At 36.6% G+C, this 15,472-nt stretch overlaps 2 protein-coding genes across 2 annotated transcripts in view; both read right to left on the reverse strand.

Moving 5' to 3' along the window:
• The window catches only part of LOC142352982 (uncharacterized), a 63,978-nt gene extending 50,218 nt beyond the window's left edge, over positions 1–13,760 (reverse strand). Inside the window, exon 1 of the mRNA XM_075405150.1 lies at positions 13,403–13,760. Coding sequence (XP_075261265.1) covers positions 13,403–13,531 — 129 coding nt within the window. The 5' untranslated portion in view covers positions 13,532–13,760. The remainder of the gene's footprint in view (positions 1–13,402) is intronic.
• Positions 1–15,472, reverse strand: part of LOC142353219 (uncharacterized) — a 511,758-nt gene that overhangs the window by 218,856 nt on the left and 277,430 nt on the right. The gene's annotated exons all lie outside the window — the stretch shown is intronic.

Raw genomic sequence — 15,472 nt, forward strand, 5'->3', positions numbered from 1 at the left:
GAAATTTGAATATTGATACTGATTTGTTGTTCATTCGTTTTGTGTATGAAGAAAACATTAAATTTTGAAAAAATTGAATTTCTTTCGAACATTAGTAGTGTTAGATCATCATCATATGAAGAGCAAACCGTATCAAATCATTATCAGTACATTTAACAATGGGCCAAAAACTGAAAACAAGATGAGCAATATAATTACAGAATAGTCCGCAAAGTTTTCAGTCTCGACTTTGAATGGGCTGGTTTTCTAGAACTTGACATAGCTGAACGTCTCCTTGGGTAGAAACCAGTCTTCGATATACATCCTAATAAAACAATATTGGTTGCCCAAGGGGACCGGCAAAAATCAAATTCGTGTTTTTGACGCATAATAGGAGCCAATGTGTTCCAGCATTATCAGACGTTGATGCATTGACTATAATGAATGAATTTAGTTGCAAAAGTTTAGGGAAATTGTTTGCTGCACAGACACCCAGAAATTTGTGCTTCAGTAGCTTGCAGCGCTGCATTAAATCAATGACTTCGTCTTCGCTCATTAGTTTGTCAGTATATGGTTTTTCGACACACGTGCACTTTCAACGTGATTTGTACAAGCTTTTTCGCCGATTATAAAAATTTCAGTGTTGTTTGGAAGAGCCACTGAGAACTTCAGCTCAACGGTTATTGAACTGTTTGTCAGCTCGGGGTGAATAAAATCATGGGAAGCTTGTTGCGTGCTGGTTAAGTCAAAAACCATAAGGAAATGGCTGGGATCCTCGCTCAGTTTAAATCCATGACCATTGTCAGTATAAGCCAAGTCGGATATTGTGTTAAAATAAAGACGTTTATCGTCATCCGTTGATATTGGACTATCCGCTACAGGCAGTCCGTTGCGATAAATATATATTTATTCGAGACCAAGTTTCCGATAATGAAACGGGTTGAGTCTGTTATAGCCTAAGAAAGCTTCATTAGTGTTCAAACAAATTGCAAGTCTGCGGATTGGTTCCCGCGGACTTGCAATTTGTTTCAACACTAATAAAGCTTTCTCCTGAAGCCAAAAACCTTTCCTCTGCTTTCAACTATGAAGACCAGCTGAAGCCAAAAAGCGTTTTTGTTATGGTTTCGAAGTAGAGATAAGATGCGGGACTACTTAACAAGGTTTTTTCAATGGCTGACATAACGTCATCATTTATCTTCATCTTGCGGACATACAAATTGGCCTCTAAAATTTCTACCTTGTAGTGTTTTGCAGCATCATCGGATATGATGACAAAATCATCAAAAGAGCGTCTGAAAGCAATGCGAAGCGTAACACCGCTACGCAGATGCCGATCACAGAAAAAAAGTCAACGGCAACTTTTCCATAAAAAGCGCATTCGGCTGATTTTTTAACTAATTCTTTCCTCCTGTCAATTTCTGTTGTCGATAACGTAGCCGGGTTCTCTTCAAATGAGTAGCCTTGACATGCTAGCCATGTGTTTTTTGCATCTTTGTTGTGAGAAAATTCGGTCTCGATAAAACTTTTGTGCGCATAGTTTCCGTTAGCATTTGATATTTTTAGTCCATTAGCAGATACCGTACAATCAGAAAACAATGAATGTAAGACATTGTTGCAGAAGTATGGAGCATCAGTTTTCGCTGTGTCAGTAGGAGCTCCTGCATCGTGTTTCAAATCAGTTCCAGACGACTGAACAATTTTATAATTGATTTCGAGAAAAATCTGTTGTAAATCTATAAAATTATTTCGATCACCAGAGACTTCAAACTCTAACATAGGTCCATTTGGACTGTAGACAGGTCCCAATTTTTGGCAGAAACTTCCATCAAACGTTAATAAGAGAGCTGGTTTTTCAAATAAATCCAGAGAACTGAGTTGCTTCTGTTGGCAACAAATTGGCGATCATCGTTAACCTTGGCGAAAAAATCTGACCGACTTCTTTTCAGGGGCCTTCGAGTGGAAATGATGTTTTTCCGTTTGGTAACTGCTGTTGACTTTTTGGATGAGCTCTTTGACCGCCTGTTTAGTCTACGTTGTCGTAATGTTCTTTTCCGTGATCCACCAGTCTGTTTTTTTTACTGTTTTTGAAATTGTGTTTTTGAGCGCTTGCTTTGGTGATTTTTTACTGCTAACTACGTCCACTCTGGAACACTCTGTTTCAACAGCTCTTTTCCAATACGTTTGGCAGTCGGTAGAATGAATCGACGTGCTAAGGGTAGAGCAACACGACCAATGCCCGCAGGCAAATCTCCAAAGCCACTACCTCTTCGTCGATATTGTCCAGAAAAATGCGGCAAAGAAGTTGCTTGATTTGCGTAGTATGATTCCAATTTAACTTAAAAACTTTTTGAATTGTAACGTTAAGAGAATTTTTCCTGTTCCCGAGAAGGGAACCAAGTCACCTGTTTCTGTTCGCAGTTCAATAGAAATGGACTGAATTGTATTTGTCAATAGCTTATTGTAATCCAAGTTCGAAAAAACTATTCGACGTGTGGGCTAAACTTCGCACACACTACCGTTTTTTAGACGTTGTTTTGAATCAATGACGAAAGAGGCGCTTTGCATCACCCACGTACTGGTATTCAATAATGTTGGCATATACAAATATCAAATGTTTACCAGCCAACAGATCCGCTGGTAGCTCTCCATAATACGCTTTCGTGTCGTCACTTTTCATTAACTTATCTGCAGTCGTGTTCATTTTATAGCCAATATGGATACCATTGCCATCGGGAACTCCCTCAAAAACAAGGATACTTGGACTTTCCTTGCTTAGAAACGTAATCCCTTCATGTTTTCCAAACAAAACTTTCCAGAATTTCTTATTTCTCTGAAGGAAAAGTGTGGCAGACCAGCTGTACGCTTAATTAATGCTAGAAGCTGATTTACGTTGTCAAAGGTCCCTGCAATAAACCCTAATTTCGATCCGTTGTATGGTCGCGAGATAACATTGGCTTTTGCAGCCTTTTTCGTAGCTTCTTCATATTCTTTCAAGCTGAAAGCAATAAATTCCCCTCCACAACGTTTTCAATTTTCGTTGGAAAAACAATTTCACTTAACGCTACCCTCCAATCGCCAGAAAGTTGAATTTTATCATTTAAAAAGTTTCGAAATGACGCTAGAGTATTCGATTTGAATATTTGCATCGATGCAGACGATATAACGTGTACATTGAACTCATCTTCAAATTGATTGCGCGCCATTTTATTTGCTGCGTCCACGAACCAGTTGTAATTCTGGCTGATAGAATTTACCCTCTATTTTTTCTTTGTTTGCGTCAATAATAGAGTAGGTTGGCGGTGACAATGTCGGAATATCTAAAATCTCATATACCTCGTCAGTAAAGGATTGTTTGTATCCTTTTCTGAACGCTTCGTCCTTTTTGACAATTCTAACAAATTCTCCGATATAAAACTTGGGTTTTTGAAGGATACTTGTTTGAGCACTTAGGGAGACCAGTCTTGGTACATCTTTCTTTGTAACTTTGTTGGGGACAAGTTTCGTGACTAGGTTAACAAGTGAATTAATTGTGTTCACAAACTGATCCAATTTATCAATATAAGAGTAAGTCCACTTTTCTTCAAGGTATCTGCAGATGATTTTTTTAAGCGAGTGAATGTTTCTCTCTGCAAAAGCAGACTTTTTTTCACTAAAAGTGCTATATAAATGAGTCCCTTTTTCTCACACAAGCTTTTGAAAGCTCCAAGAAACTCTTTACCATCATCAACCCATACCTTTAATGGTTGTTTGTACTTGATCAATTTTTTGAATGCTTGCGTTGCCTCTGTTGCATTTGTCGTTTTCATTGGTTCCACTCTTAGATATCGTGACAGACAGTCAACTGCTACCAGAAGGTATTTGACATCTCGATTGTACTTTGCAAGTTTATCAACATGAGCTAAATCCAGCGACCAAATTTCATTAATGTCCTTTACAATGACTCTTAGTCTTGGAAACTTTAAACGAATTGAGCGGTATTTTGTGAAGGACGGTTTTGTTTCTAAATATGACTTCACTTTAGCCATTGACATTTTGCTGTGTGTATGAAGTCGCTTTGGGCTACCAAAAGAAGCAGGGCCTTTTGAAAAAAGTTGCTCCAAGGTTTTTCTCTCAGAAGAAGGAATCCCATTTTTTCTGTTCGCTCTCTTTTTTGTTTGTCTTTTTGATTTTGTCATTTTTTCCTGTTGTGGCTTGTTTTGGGTTACCACTTCCTGATTGTGGACTTTGTTGGGTTGGGAAGAATTCTTGTTCACTTTCATAGGCTTGTATAATTTGCTTTGCGTAAAAGTTTGCAACAAGTTCAGGCTCAATGGGAAGAACAGCTAAAATTTGGGAGTATTCTGATTGATCAATTTTTTTAGTAGGTTGTTGTAGATCATACAAAAATTGGGAGACTTGTACACTTGTTGGTTCTTGATTGATGTATAGTAACTTGCTTTCCTCTCCAATTGTTACTGCTTCTGATTGGAGGATAAGATCCAGCAAGATTTCTGCACTTTGGATTTTGTGTTTTTCTTTCAGTTTCACTAGTGTCATTATTGATTCAAAGGTTGCGGGGGCACTTTCCGGTTTTTTGTGACAACTGGATCAATTTCGCTTTCATCACTAATCAAATCCATTTTTTCGGGCTCTTCTACTTCTTTTTCCCGCTCAGTTAACACAGGCTCTGTTTGAACTACTCCGTCTGCTCTTTCAACGCTGCCCTCAGAACTTGGCATATTTCTTTGCATGTGTTTTAACTGAGCTGCTTTGTTTCTATAGGCTGACTGTCGAGAATTTCGCTTTTTAATGGTTGTTTCGACATGAACATTCGCTTCGGAATGAGAACGAATTCTTTTGCATGCATTATGGTTTTTTCAAGTACAGATAACAAGCAAAGCTAACATTTTTCACTAGTTCTATTTCTCTTACAAAAATTTTCTTTTTTGCCTTGAAACTTGTCTGTATAGATAAAACTTTTCTGAATGAACTTTCTTCAGTTTCTATCAAGTTTCTCTTAATGGGAACGTTACCATTAACTACGTTCCGGAAGCATTCGCTGAGAAAATAAATAAACTTTTTTGTAGCTGAGTTGATTAACTTTTTTAACTTGATATCCGATACTTGTAGCATTTGCTGAAGCATACATACTTCTTTCTCTTTCATCGGCTAGATTTGTAATAACAGCTTTTGCTGAAGGTAAGAAAAAATTGAGGGGCCTGGAGGCACAATATTAGAGGAGTAACGTAATGCGTCTGAAGTTTTTGTGTCTAGATCAGTTAATAAATGACCAAAAGGTTGCTTTCTTGCTAACTCGTAACTTTCTCTCAAAAATTGTGTGTTGTTGAGTTGTCGACCAGTTAAACCAATTTGTTGAACATCACGAGGCCATTTAAATAAAACAATGTGTGTTGTATTATCATCAATCGTTCTGGACCACTTGCTCTGTTGAAACAAGCTGTGCTTCACGTAAATCACACTGATTTTTTATGACGTCCAGCTGTCGCTAATTAAGAAAACTCGTTGGAAAAACAATTTCAATTAACGCTACCCTCCAATCGCCTCCAATCGAAATGACGCTAGAGTATTCGATTTGAATATTTGCATCGATGCAGACGATATAACGTGTACATTGAACTCATCTTCAAATTGATTGCGCGCCATTTTATTTGCTGCGTCCACGAACCAGTTGTAATTCTGGCTGATAGAATTTACCCTCTATTTTTTCTTTGTTTGCGTCAATAATAGAGTAGGTTGGCGGTGACAATGTCGGAATATCTAAAATCTCATATACCTCGTCAGTAAAGGATTGTTTGTATCCTTTTCTGAACGCTTCGTCCTTTTTGACAATTCTAACAAATTCTCCGATATAAAACTTGGGTTTTTGAAGGATACTTGTTTGAGCACTTAGGGAGACCAGTCTTGGTACATCTTTCTTTGTAACTTTGTTGGGGACAAGTTTCGTGACTAGGTTAACAAGTGAATTAATTGTGTTCACAAACTGATCCAATTTATCAATATAAGAGTAAGTCCACTTTTCTTCAAGGTATCTGCAGATGATTTTTTTAAGCGAGTGAATGTTTCTCTCTGCAAAAGCAGACTTTTTTTCACTAAAAGTGCTATATAAATGAGTCCCTTTTTCTCACACAAGCTTTTGAAAGCTCCAAGAAACTCTTTACCATCATCAACCCATACCTTTAATGGTTGTTTGTACTTGATCAATTTTTTGAATGCTTGCGTTGCCTCTGTTGCATTTGTCGTTTTCATTGGTTCCACTCTTAGATATCGTGACAGACAGTCAACTGCTACCAGAAGGTATTTGACATCTCGATTGTACTTTGCAAGTTTATCAACATGAGCTAAATCCAGCGACCAAATTTCATTAATGTCCTTTACAATGACTCTTAGTCTTGGAAACTTTAAACGAATTGAGCGGTATTTTGTGAAGGACGGTTTTGTTTCTAAATATGACTTCACTTTAGCCATTGACATTTTGCTGTGTGTATGAAGTCGCTTTGGGCTACCAAAAGAAGCAGGGCCTTTTGAAAAAAGTTGCTCCAAGGTTTTTCTCTCAGAAGAAGGAATCCCATTTTTTCTGTTCGCTCTCTTTTTTGTTTGTCTTTTTGATTTTGTCATTTTTTCCTGTTGTGGCTTGTTTTGGGTTACCACTTCCTGATTGTGGACTTTGTTGGGTTGGGAAGAATTCTTGTTCACTTTCATAGGCTTGTATAATTTGCTTTGCGTAAAAGTTTGCAACAAGTTCAGGCTCAATGGGAAGAACAGCTAAAATTTGGGAGTATTCTGATTGATCAATTTTTTTAGTAGGTTGTTGTAGATCATACAAAAATTGGGAGACTTGTACACTTGTTGGTTCTTGATTGATGTATAGTAACTTGCTTTCCTCTCCAATTGTTACTGCTTCTGATTGGAGGATAAGATCCAGCAAGATTTCTGCACTTTGGATTTTGTGTTTTTCTTTCAGTTTCACTAGTGCCATTATTGATTCAAAGGTTGCGGGGGCACTTTCCGGTTTTTTGTGACAACTGGATCAATTTCGCTTTCATCACTAATCAAATCCATTTTTTCGGGCTCTTCTACTTCTTTTTCCCGCTCAGTTAACACAGGCTCTGTTTGAACTACTCCGTCTGCTCTTTCAACGCTGCCTTCAGAACTTGGCATATTTCTTTGCATGTGTTTTAACTGAGCTGCTTTGTTTCTATAGGCTGACTGTCGAGAATTTCGCTTTTTAATGGTTGTTTCGACATGAACATTCGCTTCGGAATGAGAACGAATTCTTTTGCATGCATTATGGTTTTTTCAAGTACAGATAACAAGCAAAGCTACCATTTTTCACTAGTTCTATTTCTCTTACAAAAAATTTTCTTTTTTGCCTTGAAACTTGTCTGTATAGATAAAACATTTCTGAATGAACTTTCTTCAGTTTCTATCAAGTTTCTCTTAATGGGAACGTTACCATTAACTACGTTCCGGAAGCATTCGCAGAGAAAACAAATAAACTTTTTTGTAGCTGAGTTGATTAACTTTTTTAACTTGATATCCGATACTTGTAGCATTTGCTGAAGCATACATACTTCTTTCTCTTTCATCGGCTAGATTTGTAATAACAGCTTTTGCTGAAGGTAAGAAAAAATTGAGGGGCCTGGAGGCACAATATTAGAGGAGTAACGTAATGCGTCTGAAGTTTTTGTGTCTAGATCAGTTATTAAATGACCAAAAGGTTGCTTTCTTGCTAACTCGTAACTTTCTCTCAAAAATTGTGTGTTGTTGAGTTGTCGACCAGTTAAACCAATTTGTTGAACATCACGAGGCCATTTAAATAAAACAATGTGTGTTGTATTATCATCAATCGTTCTGGACCACTTGCTCTGTTGAAACAAGCTGTGCTTCACGTAAATCACACTGATTTTTTATGACGTCCAGCTGTCGCTAATTAAGAAAACTCGTTGGAAAAACAATTTCAATTAACGCTACCCTCCAATCGCCTCCAATCGAAATGACGCTAGAGTATTCGATTTGAATATTTGCATCGATGCAGACGATATAACGTGTACATTGAACTCATCTTCAAATTGATTGCGCGCCATTTTATTTGCTGCGTCCACGAACCAGTTGTAATTCTGGCTGATAGAATTTACCCTCTATTTTTTCTTTGTTTGCGTCAATAATAGAGTAGGTTGGCGGTGACAATGTCGGAATATCTAAAATCTCATATACCTCGTCAGTAAAGGATTGTTTGTATCCTTTTCTGAACGCTTCGTCCTTTTTGACAATTCTAACAAATTCTCCGATATAAAACTTGGGTTTTTGAAGGATACTTGTTTGAGCACTTAGGGAGACCAGTCTTGGTACATATTTCTTTGTAACTTTGTTGGGGACAAGTTTCGTGACTAGGTTAACAAGTGAATTAATTGTGTTCACAAACTGATCCAATTTATCAATATAAGAGTAAGTCCACTTTTCTTCAAGGTATCTGCAGATGATTTTTTTAAGCGAGTGAATGTTTCTCTCTGCAAAAGCAGACTTTTTTTCACTAAAAGTGCTATATAAATGAGTCCCTTTTTCTCACACAAGCTTTTGAAAGCTCCAAGAAACTCTTTACCATCATCAACCCATACCTTTAATGGTTGTTTGTACTTGATCAATTTTTTGAATGCTTGCGCTGCCTCTGTTGCATTTGTCGTTTTCATTGGTTCCACTCTTAGATATCGTGACAGACAGTCAACTGCTACCAGAAGGTATTTGACATCTCGATTGTACTTTGCAAGTTTATCAACATGAGCTAAATCCAGCGACCAAATTTCATTAATGTCCTTTACAATGACTCTTAGTCTTGGAAACTTTAAACGAATTGAGCGGTATTTTGTGAAGGACGGTTTTGTTTCTAAATATGACTTCACTTTAGCCATTGACATTTTGCTGTGTGTATGAAGTCGCTTTGGGCTACCAAAAGAAGCAGGGCCTTTTGAAAAAAGTTGCTCCAAGGTTTTTCAGAAGAAGGAATCCCATTTTTTCTGTTCGCTCTCTTTTTGTTTGTCTTTTTGATTTTGTCATTTTTTCCTGTTGTGGCTTGTTTTGGGTTACCACTTCCTGATTGTGGACTTTGTTGGGTTGGGAAGAATTCTTGTTCACTTTCATAGGCTTGTATAATTTGCTTTGCGTAAAAGTTTGCAACAAGTTCAGGCTCAATGGGAAGAACAGCTAAAATTTGGGAGTATTCTGATTGATCAATTTTTTTAGTAGGTTGTTGTAGATCATACAAAAATTGGGAGACTTGTACACTTGTTGGTTCTTGATTGATGTATAGTAACTTGCTTTCCTCTCCAATTGTTACTGCTTCTGATTGGAGGATAAGATCCAGCAAGATTTCTGCACTTTGGATTTTGTGTTTTTCTTTCAGTTTCACTAGTGCCATTATTGATTCAAAGGTTGCGGGGGCACTTTCCGGTTTTTTGTGACAACTGGAGCAATTTCGCTTTCATCACTAATCAAATCCATTTTTTCGGGCTCTTCTTCTTTTTCCCGCTCAGTTAACACAGGCTCTGTTTGAACTACTCCGTCTGCTCTTTCAACGCTGCCCTCAGAACTTGGCATATTTCTTTGCATGTGTTTTAACTGAGCTGCTTTGTTTCTATAGGCTGACTGTCGAGAATTTCGCTTTTTAATGGTTGTTTCGACATGAACATTCGCTTCGGAATGAGAACGAATTCTTTTGCATGCATTATGGTTTTTTCAAGTATAGATAACAAGCAAAGCTAACATTTTTCACTAGTTCTATTTCTCTTACAAAAATTTTCTTTTTTGCCTTGAAACTTGTCTGTATAGATAAAACTTTTCTGAATGAACTTTCTTCAGTTTCTATCAAGTTTCTCTTAATGGGAACGTTACCATTAACTACGTTCCGGAAGCATTCGCAGAGAAAATAAATAAACTTTTTTGTAGCTGAGTTGATTAACTTTTTTAACTTGATATCCGATACTTGTAGCATTTGCTGAAGCATACATACTTCTTTCTCTTTCATCGGCTAGATTTGTAATAACAGCTTTTGCTGAAGGTAAGAAAAAATTGAGGGGCCTGGAGGCACAATATTAGAGGAGTAACGTAATGCGTCTGAAGTTTTTGTGTCTAGATCAGTTAATAAATGACCAAAAGGTTGCTTTCTTGCTAACTCGTAACTTTCTCTCAAAAATTGTGTGTTGTTGAGTTGTCGACCAGTTAAACCAATTTGTTGAACATCACGAGGCCATTTAAATAAAACAATGTGTGTTGTATTATCATCAATCGTTCTGGACCACTTGCTCTGTTGAAACAAGCTGTGCTTCACGTAAATCACACTGATTTTTTATGACGTCCAGCTGTCGCTAATTTAGAAAACTCTTTATCATTAAAAATTTTTTCACATGAATCGTCAAATACCAAAAGACAATCATCTAGTTCTGATATTTGCTCAAAACTGGAAAACTTTATAAATTGAATGTTTATTTTTCTCTCAATGAACTGAAATTTAGGTTGGTCATGCTGGTAGAAATAAAATATTGATTCAAACTTGGGTGAGAAGGTGTTTTGAAGCAACATTTTGGAAATCAATTCAGTTTTTCCACAACATGAGGGGCCACAAACAGACATGAAAAGTCTATCGGTAGTTGAAATTATTTTATTCATAGTTTCGGGTTAGGTAGAGCTTATCCAACTGTGCAAGAGAGGAGTGAAAACCAGAAAATTGATTCTTCACAATCGAGTTTAAAAACCACCAATTTGAAAGAAAACCCTATAAAAAAACTATTATGAAAATTTGCGTAAAAAAATAAGTCAGTTATAGCTCCTCCAGCGTCAATGTTGTCCTCGGGTTGGTTCATTTGGAACAGTTTTTCGAATTAAACAATCAATTGAAGCCAAAGCTCATGCAAAATTAATTGACAATAAAAATTTCATAACGAACAAATTGCGAGTTTTCATCAGTTTTTTGGCAAGCAATAGTAGTTTGCATTCACATTGTCAGTTTTATCTCTGAACACAACTGACTCTACGTTGTTGTCTCTGATGCTCTTCTTGATTTCAGCCGGAAGAATTTCATCTGTTAGAGATATCTGAACTGGTACTGCATGCTTGGGCATAGGTAAAGGGGTTAGTTTCAGTCTTCGCGCTTTCTCTTGCATAGACATGGTATAATTTGAAATACTCCACGAGGGAAAGGTACTTTTTCAGTGTTTCTATTTCTGTGTCAGTACAGGTAACTTGCTGCTTCCTTAGCACAGTTTGACCACGACTATCAACTTTCTCTTCTTTAACAAATGTAACGGTTAGCTGGTCTTCAGCCGTTATGTAACTGTAAACTATCAAATTTGGAGACAAATTCACTTGAAGGAGAGATGGAGTTAATTTTTCCAAACGACGACTCGTTAGTCAGCCACTGGTAAAACAATTTGGCCTTCTTAGTAGCACAGTGTCTGCTTCTTTGTCGTTTGGGACAGCTTACTGCATGTAATTCACAAACTCGTATGTCGCGATATAATTTTTGGTTTTCAACCTTTGGACATAACAACGTCTCCAAATTGATAACTTCTCTTTGGAGTAATTTCTTCAAAGTGTCCGCTTTTTCAGTTCCTTTTGCAAAAAATTTGGCAAAGGGAAAACGAGGTTTGAATAATTTGCTGCAAATAGCAATACGGATAATCTCCGCTCTCCCAAGCCAAACCATGAAGAAATTTTGAAACCCACTGGTAAGACTTTTGTTCACTTGGGGAAAGTAAATTGAAGGAACTTGGCGGTCGGAAAGAAACTGTATCGCTGTAATTATGAGTACATACAGAAAGCTCTTTGATAAAACCCGATTTTTTATGTCGAAAGCCTTCAATATCAAGAACTGGTCGTATTTTCAACATTCCAATAAACTGAACAAATTTTTTCTTAAAAGTCTTCACATAGAGGCAGAAAGCTATGCCTGTCACGTGACCGAGATACTCATTTGTAACTGGATAGGGCAAGACGTAAGAATAACCTGGTCCTTTTCCGCTGTGTTCAAAGACAAAACCGGAAGCGTCATGGAGAATAGCATGCAATCTTAAAATTTTGTATGATTTGAATTATTTGTCAAGTGTAGAATTGTCAATGCCAATGAGAGCACCATAGGGTCTTAACTTCAACGTAATATCCACATCCAGATCAGGATCCAGGAAAAAACAAGTTGCTAAGAAATACAGATATCTTTCACTATACCCTGAATATTCTTTTTTCATTTCAAGATATAGCTCGTGAATACTTTTCAAATCTAACGTTGCAATCGTTGCCATTGAGCGCTCCTTAAGAAATGACACCTAAACATCCAATTTTTGTTGTAAAGCAAAGAGGTAGATACATAGAAAACAAAAAATATTGAGAAAGAAATTGCAATTTAATCCAACCAAACGTAAAAAAATATCCATTTAAAAACCCCCTATATTCCCATGTTTAAGTATCGTTTTATTACCCACCCAGCATAAAGCCCTATACGCACACGTTCAGGATCCCAGGAATGCCCACTTGGCGATCACTCCCTATATTCCCATGCTTAAGTATCGTAAAAAAATACCCACCTAAAAAACCCCCCTATATTCCCATGTTTAAGTTTCGTAAAAGACCCAATTAATATCACCCCCCTATATTCCCATGTTTAAGTATCACTGGATCAACCTCTCACCATGACCTCCTGAAATCACATATTTAAGATCCTAGGAATGCCCACTCATGATCACTCCCTATATTCCCATGTTTAGTATCGCATGAATACCCCCCGCTCTTAACGCTCTTATTATTTACTACTCTTGCTGCATCTTGGAATGTCTTAATAAGATATTGATTAAATAGGTTTCGATTATGAATTATGACGTCATACCTGGATACGATTTAGGAAAGAGGCAGCGCTGTTTGGTACATGGTTTAACTTTGATGAGCATCAAATTGGTTAAATTTAGTGATTTTTCATTATTCTTTGTCAAATTCTTATAGTTCTAATCATTCTCCACTTTACATCCCTAGTGCCGTCTCTCATGCTATTCATGTTTGTTAAAACTTTGTGCTAAAATTTTTCTGTTACATTACAAATTTGTTTTCATCACACAGCACAATGATTTATTTTGCAATATTCTTAAAAAGTAAGTCAAGTCTCCTACTATAACTAGTACTGTCATGATCTAAGGTCAAACCGAACAGAGGATCTGAGGGATCTCGCTTTAACCTTAAATTGAGTTAAACTTGTCATGGAAATGGATTAATAAATTCTTTCTCTCTTTCTCTGATACATGTAAAGCTCTCACTACTTCCTTACACACAGCATATGTATCTTGCAAATCACAAGTTCGCATATTGCGTACGTATTTTGCAAGTTCACTTTCTTGTCAACAATGACATCAGGATTGTTATCAAACTTCAATTTTTGTTCATCAGTTACCTGTAGGACACAATGGACCAATGACTCTTTGAGGGTTGAGAGCTGGTCTTCCCCTCCATCTCCCCCTCCCCTGGCCATGTATGATACTAAATGGGTGAAGCTGTTCCTCAAGGCACCCAAAGAGATCATCAACTCAGTTTTGAAACGACATGCTTATAATGCTTCATTTACATCAATCTGTAAATTCAACTAACAGACTGGTTGAGGTGTAACAGCGATCTTAAAATAACCAATAATAATAACAATTGTTTACGGTTAGGCTAAAAACAATACCACGCAATGCTTTTACAGCAAATGTCGTAAAATCATAAATGAGCGAGCACACAGCAATTTTTTTTACAAAAAGCACGTATAACAAGCCAACAGAGACAAAACTAATAGGTCTAATTGACCTAATCGGTTTTCAAGGCCTGTAGCTGAAAATAGATCGAACAGTTTGATCAAATCTGTGTTAGAAAACTAACATGCTGAAAAACATTAAGAGACTTTTAGTTAATCGTCAAAGGAAAATAAGGTTCACTAAATACATCAAGTTAATTCGTATAAAATAAAGTAGACTAAGTTCAATTAAGGGCTTTAAATGACGTTGTGAGGTTATTATTGACAAATAATTTTAGAGAAAAAAAAATTTCGGAGCCCTTCAGCTGCCAATCGAGATGACCTGCTTGAAATTTTGAATGGGAGAACAACAATTTTCATCACTCAAATGCGGTCAAGCAAAATTATTGTTATGAAGCACTTGTGGTGGGATGAAGTATATACTCAAAGGGTTTTTTTTGTTCAGTCAATTTTGGCCGATCGATATACTACTCATCGTAGAGAGTTGAGACTGGAAGAAAGCCCCCCCACCAGCGTAAAACATGGAATAAAAAAATTCTAATTATCATATTTCACGGAGAGTTATCATATTTCACGGACGTTGTGAGGTTATTATTGACAAATAATTTTAGCAAAATTATTGTTATGAAGCACTTGTGGTGGGATGAAGTATATACTCAAAGGGTTTTTTTTGTTTAGTCAATTTTGGCCGATCGATATACTACTCATCGTAGAGAGTTGAGACTGGAAGAAAGCCCCCCCCCCCCCCCACCAGCGTAAAACATGGAATAAAAAAATTCTAATTATCATATTTCACGGAGAGTTATCGAGGTTTCAAGTTTTATGAAGATTAGATGAATTCCGTTGTTTTGATTTACATTTTCCGTATTTTTTGACCAAATTTTTGCCAATTTCACCAAGAATTCCCCAAGTTAAATTTGTTAATAAAAATGTTATTGGTTTTACTTCAATTGGTTTGTCGATTGGTTTTATGCGGGTCTTTTGGTTAACAATTTTGCTAAATTTTTTGCATTTCAAGACTTTTTTAAATCAAAAATGCCTCCTCCAAATACGCCTTTTATCCCACTTTGTTTCAGTATGCGGGCAGTAAAGACCTAACATCTGCTGCCATAATCTTTGAAAACTGCAAGAAAGGGCCAGCTGTACTTCCTTTTCCTATAGGAGTCATATAGAATTAAAAAAACTGCCGGTTTTTGGAAAATTAACTCAATAATTATACAAAATGCATCATTTATTTTTAGTTTACTGATATTTCATTTACTAATTGAACTTTTTGGCAAACGAATGGAACAGTTAACAGTTTTTGTTGGACGCAAAACAAAATCTAGTCGAAATATTTTTGTTTTTATTTTGATTACAGACGAGAATGATTTCAAATCAAAAACCGATTGAAAACAGATCTTATTGACAACAAAATGAGGTCAAATGAATATATACTATGTCTGAAGAGGAAGCTCAGATAGAAGCTCATAGTTCTTATGAATTTGACAATGTGTTGATTTCTTTTGTTGTGCATTTGTCAAACTTTTTGCTGCTCCATGACTTCTTCTTATTAATAAAAGTTCCAATTCCGCTCCTTAGGATCCATAGGTGAACCCATAAAATGCTTTCAGTCGTTATCTAATGCCTGATAGAACTTTCATTATACTATAAGAAAATGTTGGTAGAGTTTTGAAGTTGGTCACTTTTTTATTTTATTTCTGTCCACATGTCGATTAGTCTCAAAATAAA

Source organism: Convolutriloba macropyga, chromosome 14 (assembly GCF_964194025.1).
Source record: "Convolutriloba macropyga chromosome 14, txConMacr16.3, whole genome shotgun sequence".
NCBI classification, from domain to species: Eukaryota; Metazoa; Xenacoelomorpha; order Acoela; family Convolutidae; genus Convolutriloba; species Convolutriloba macropyga.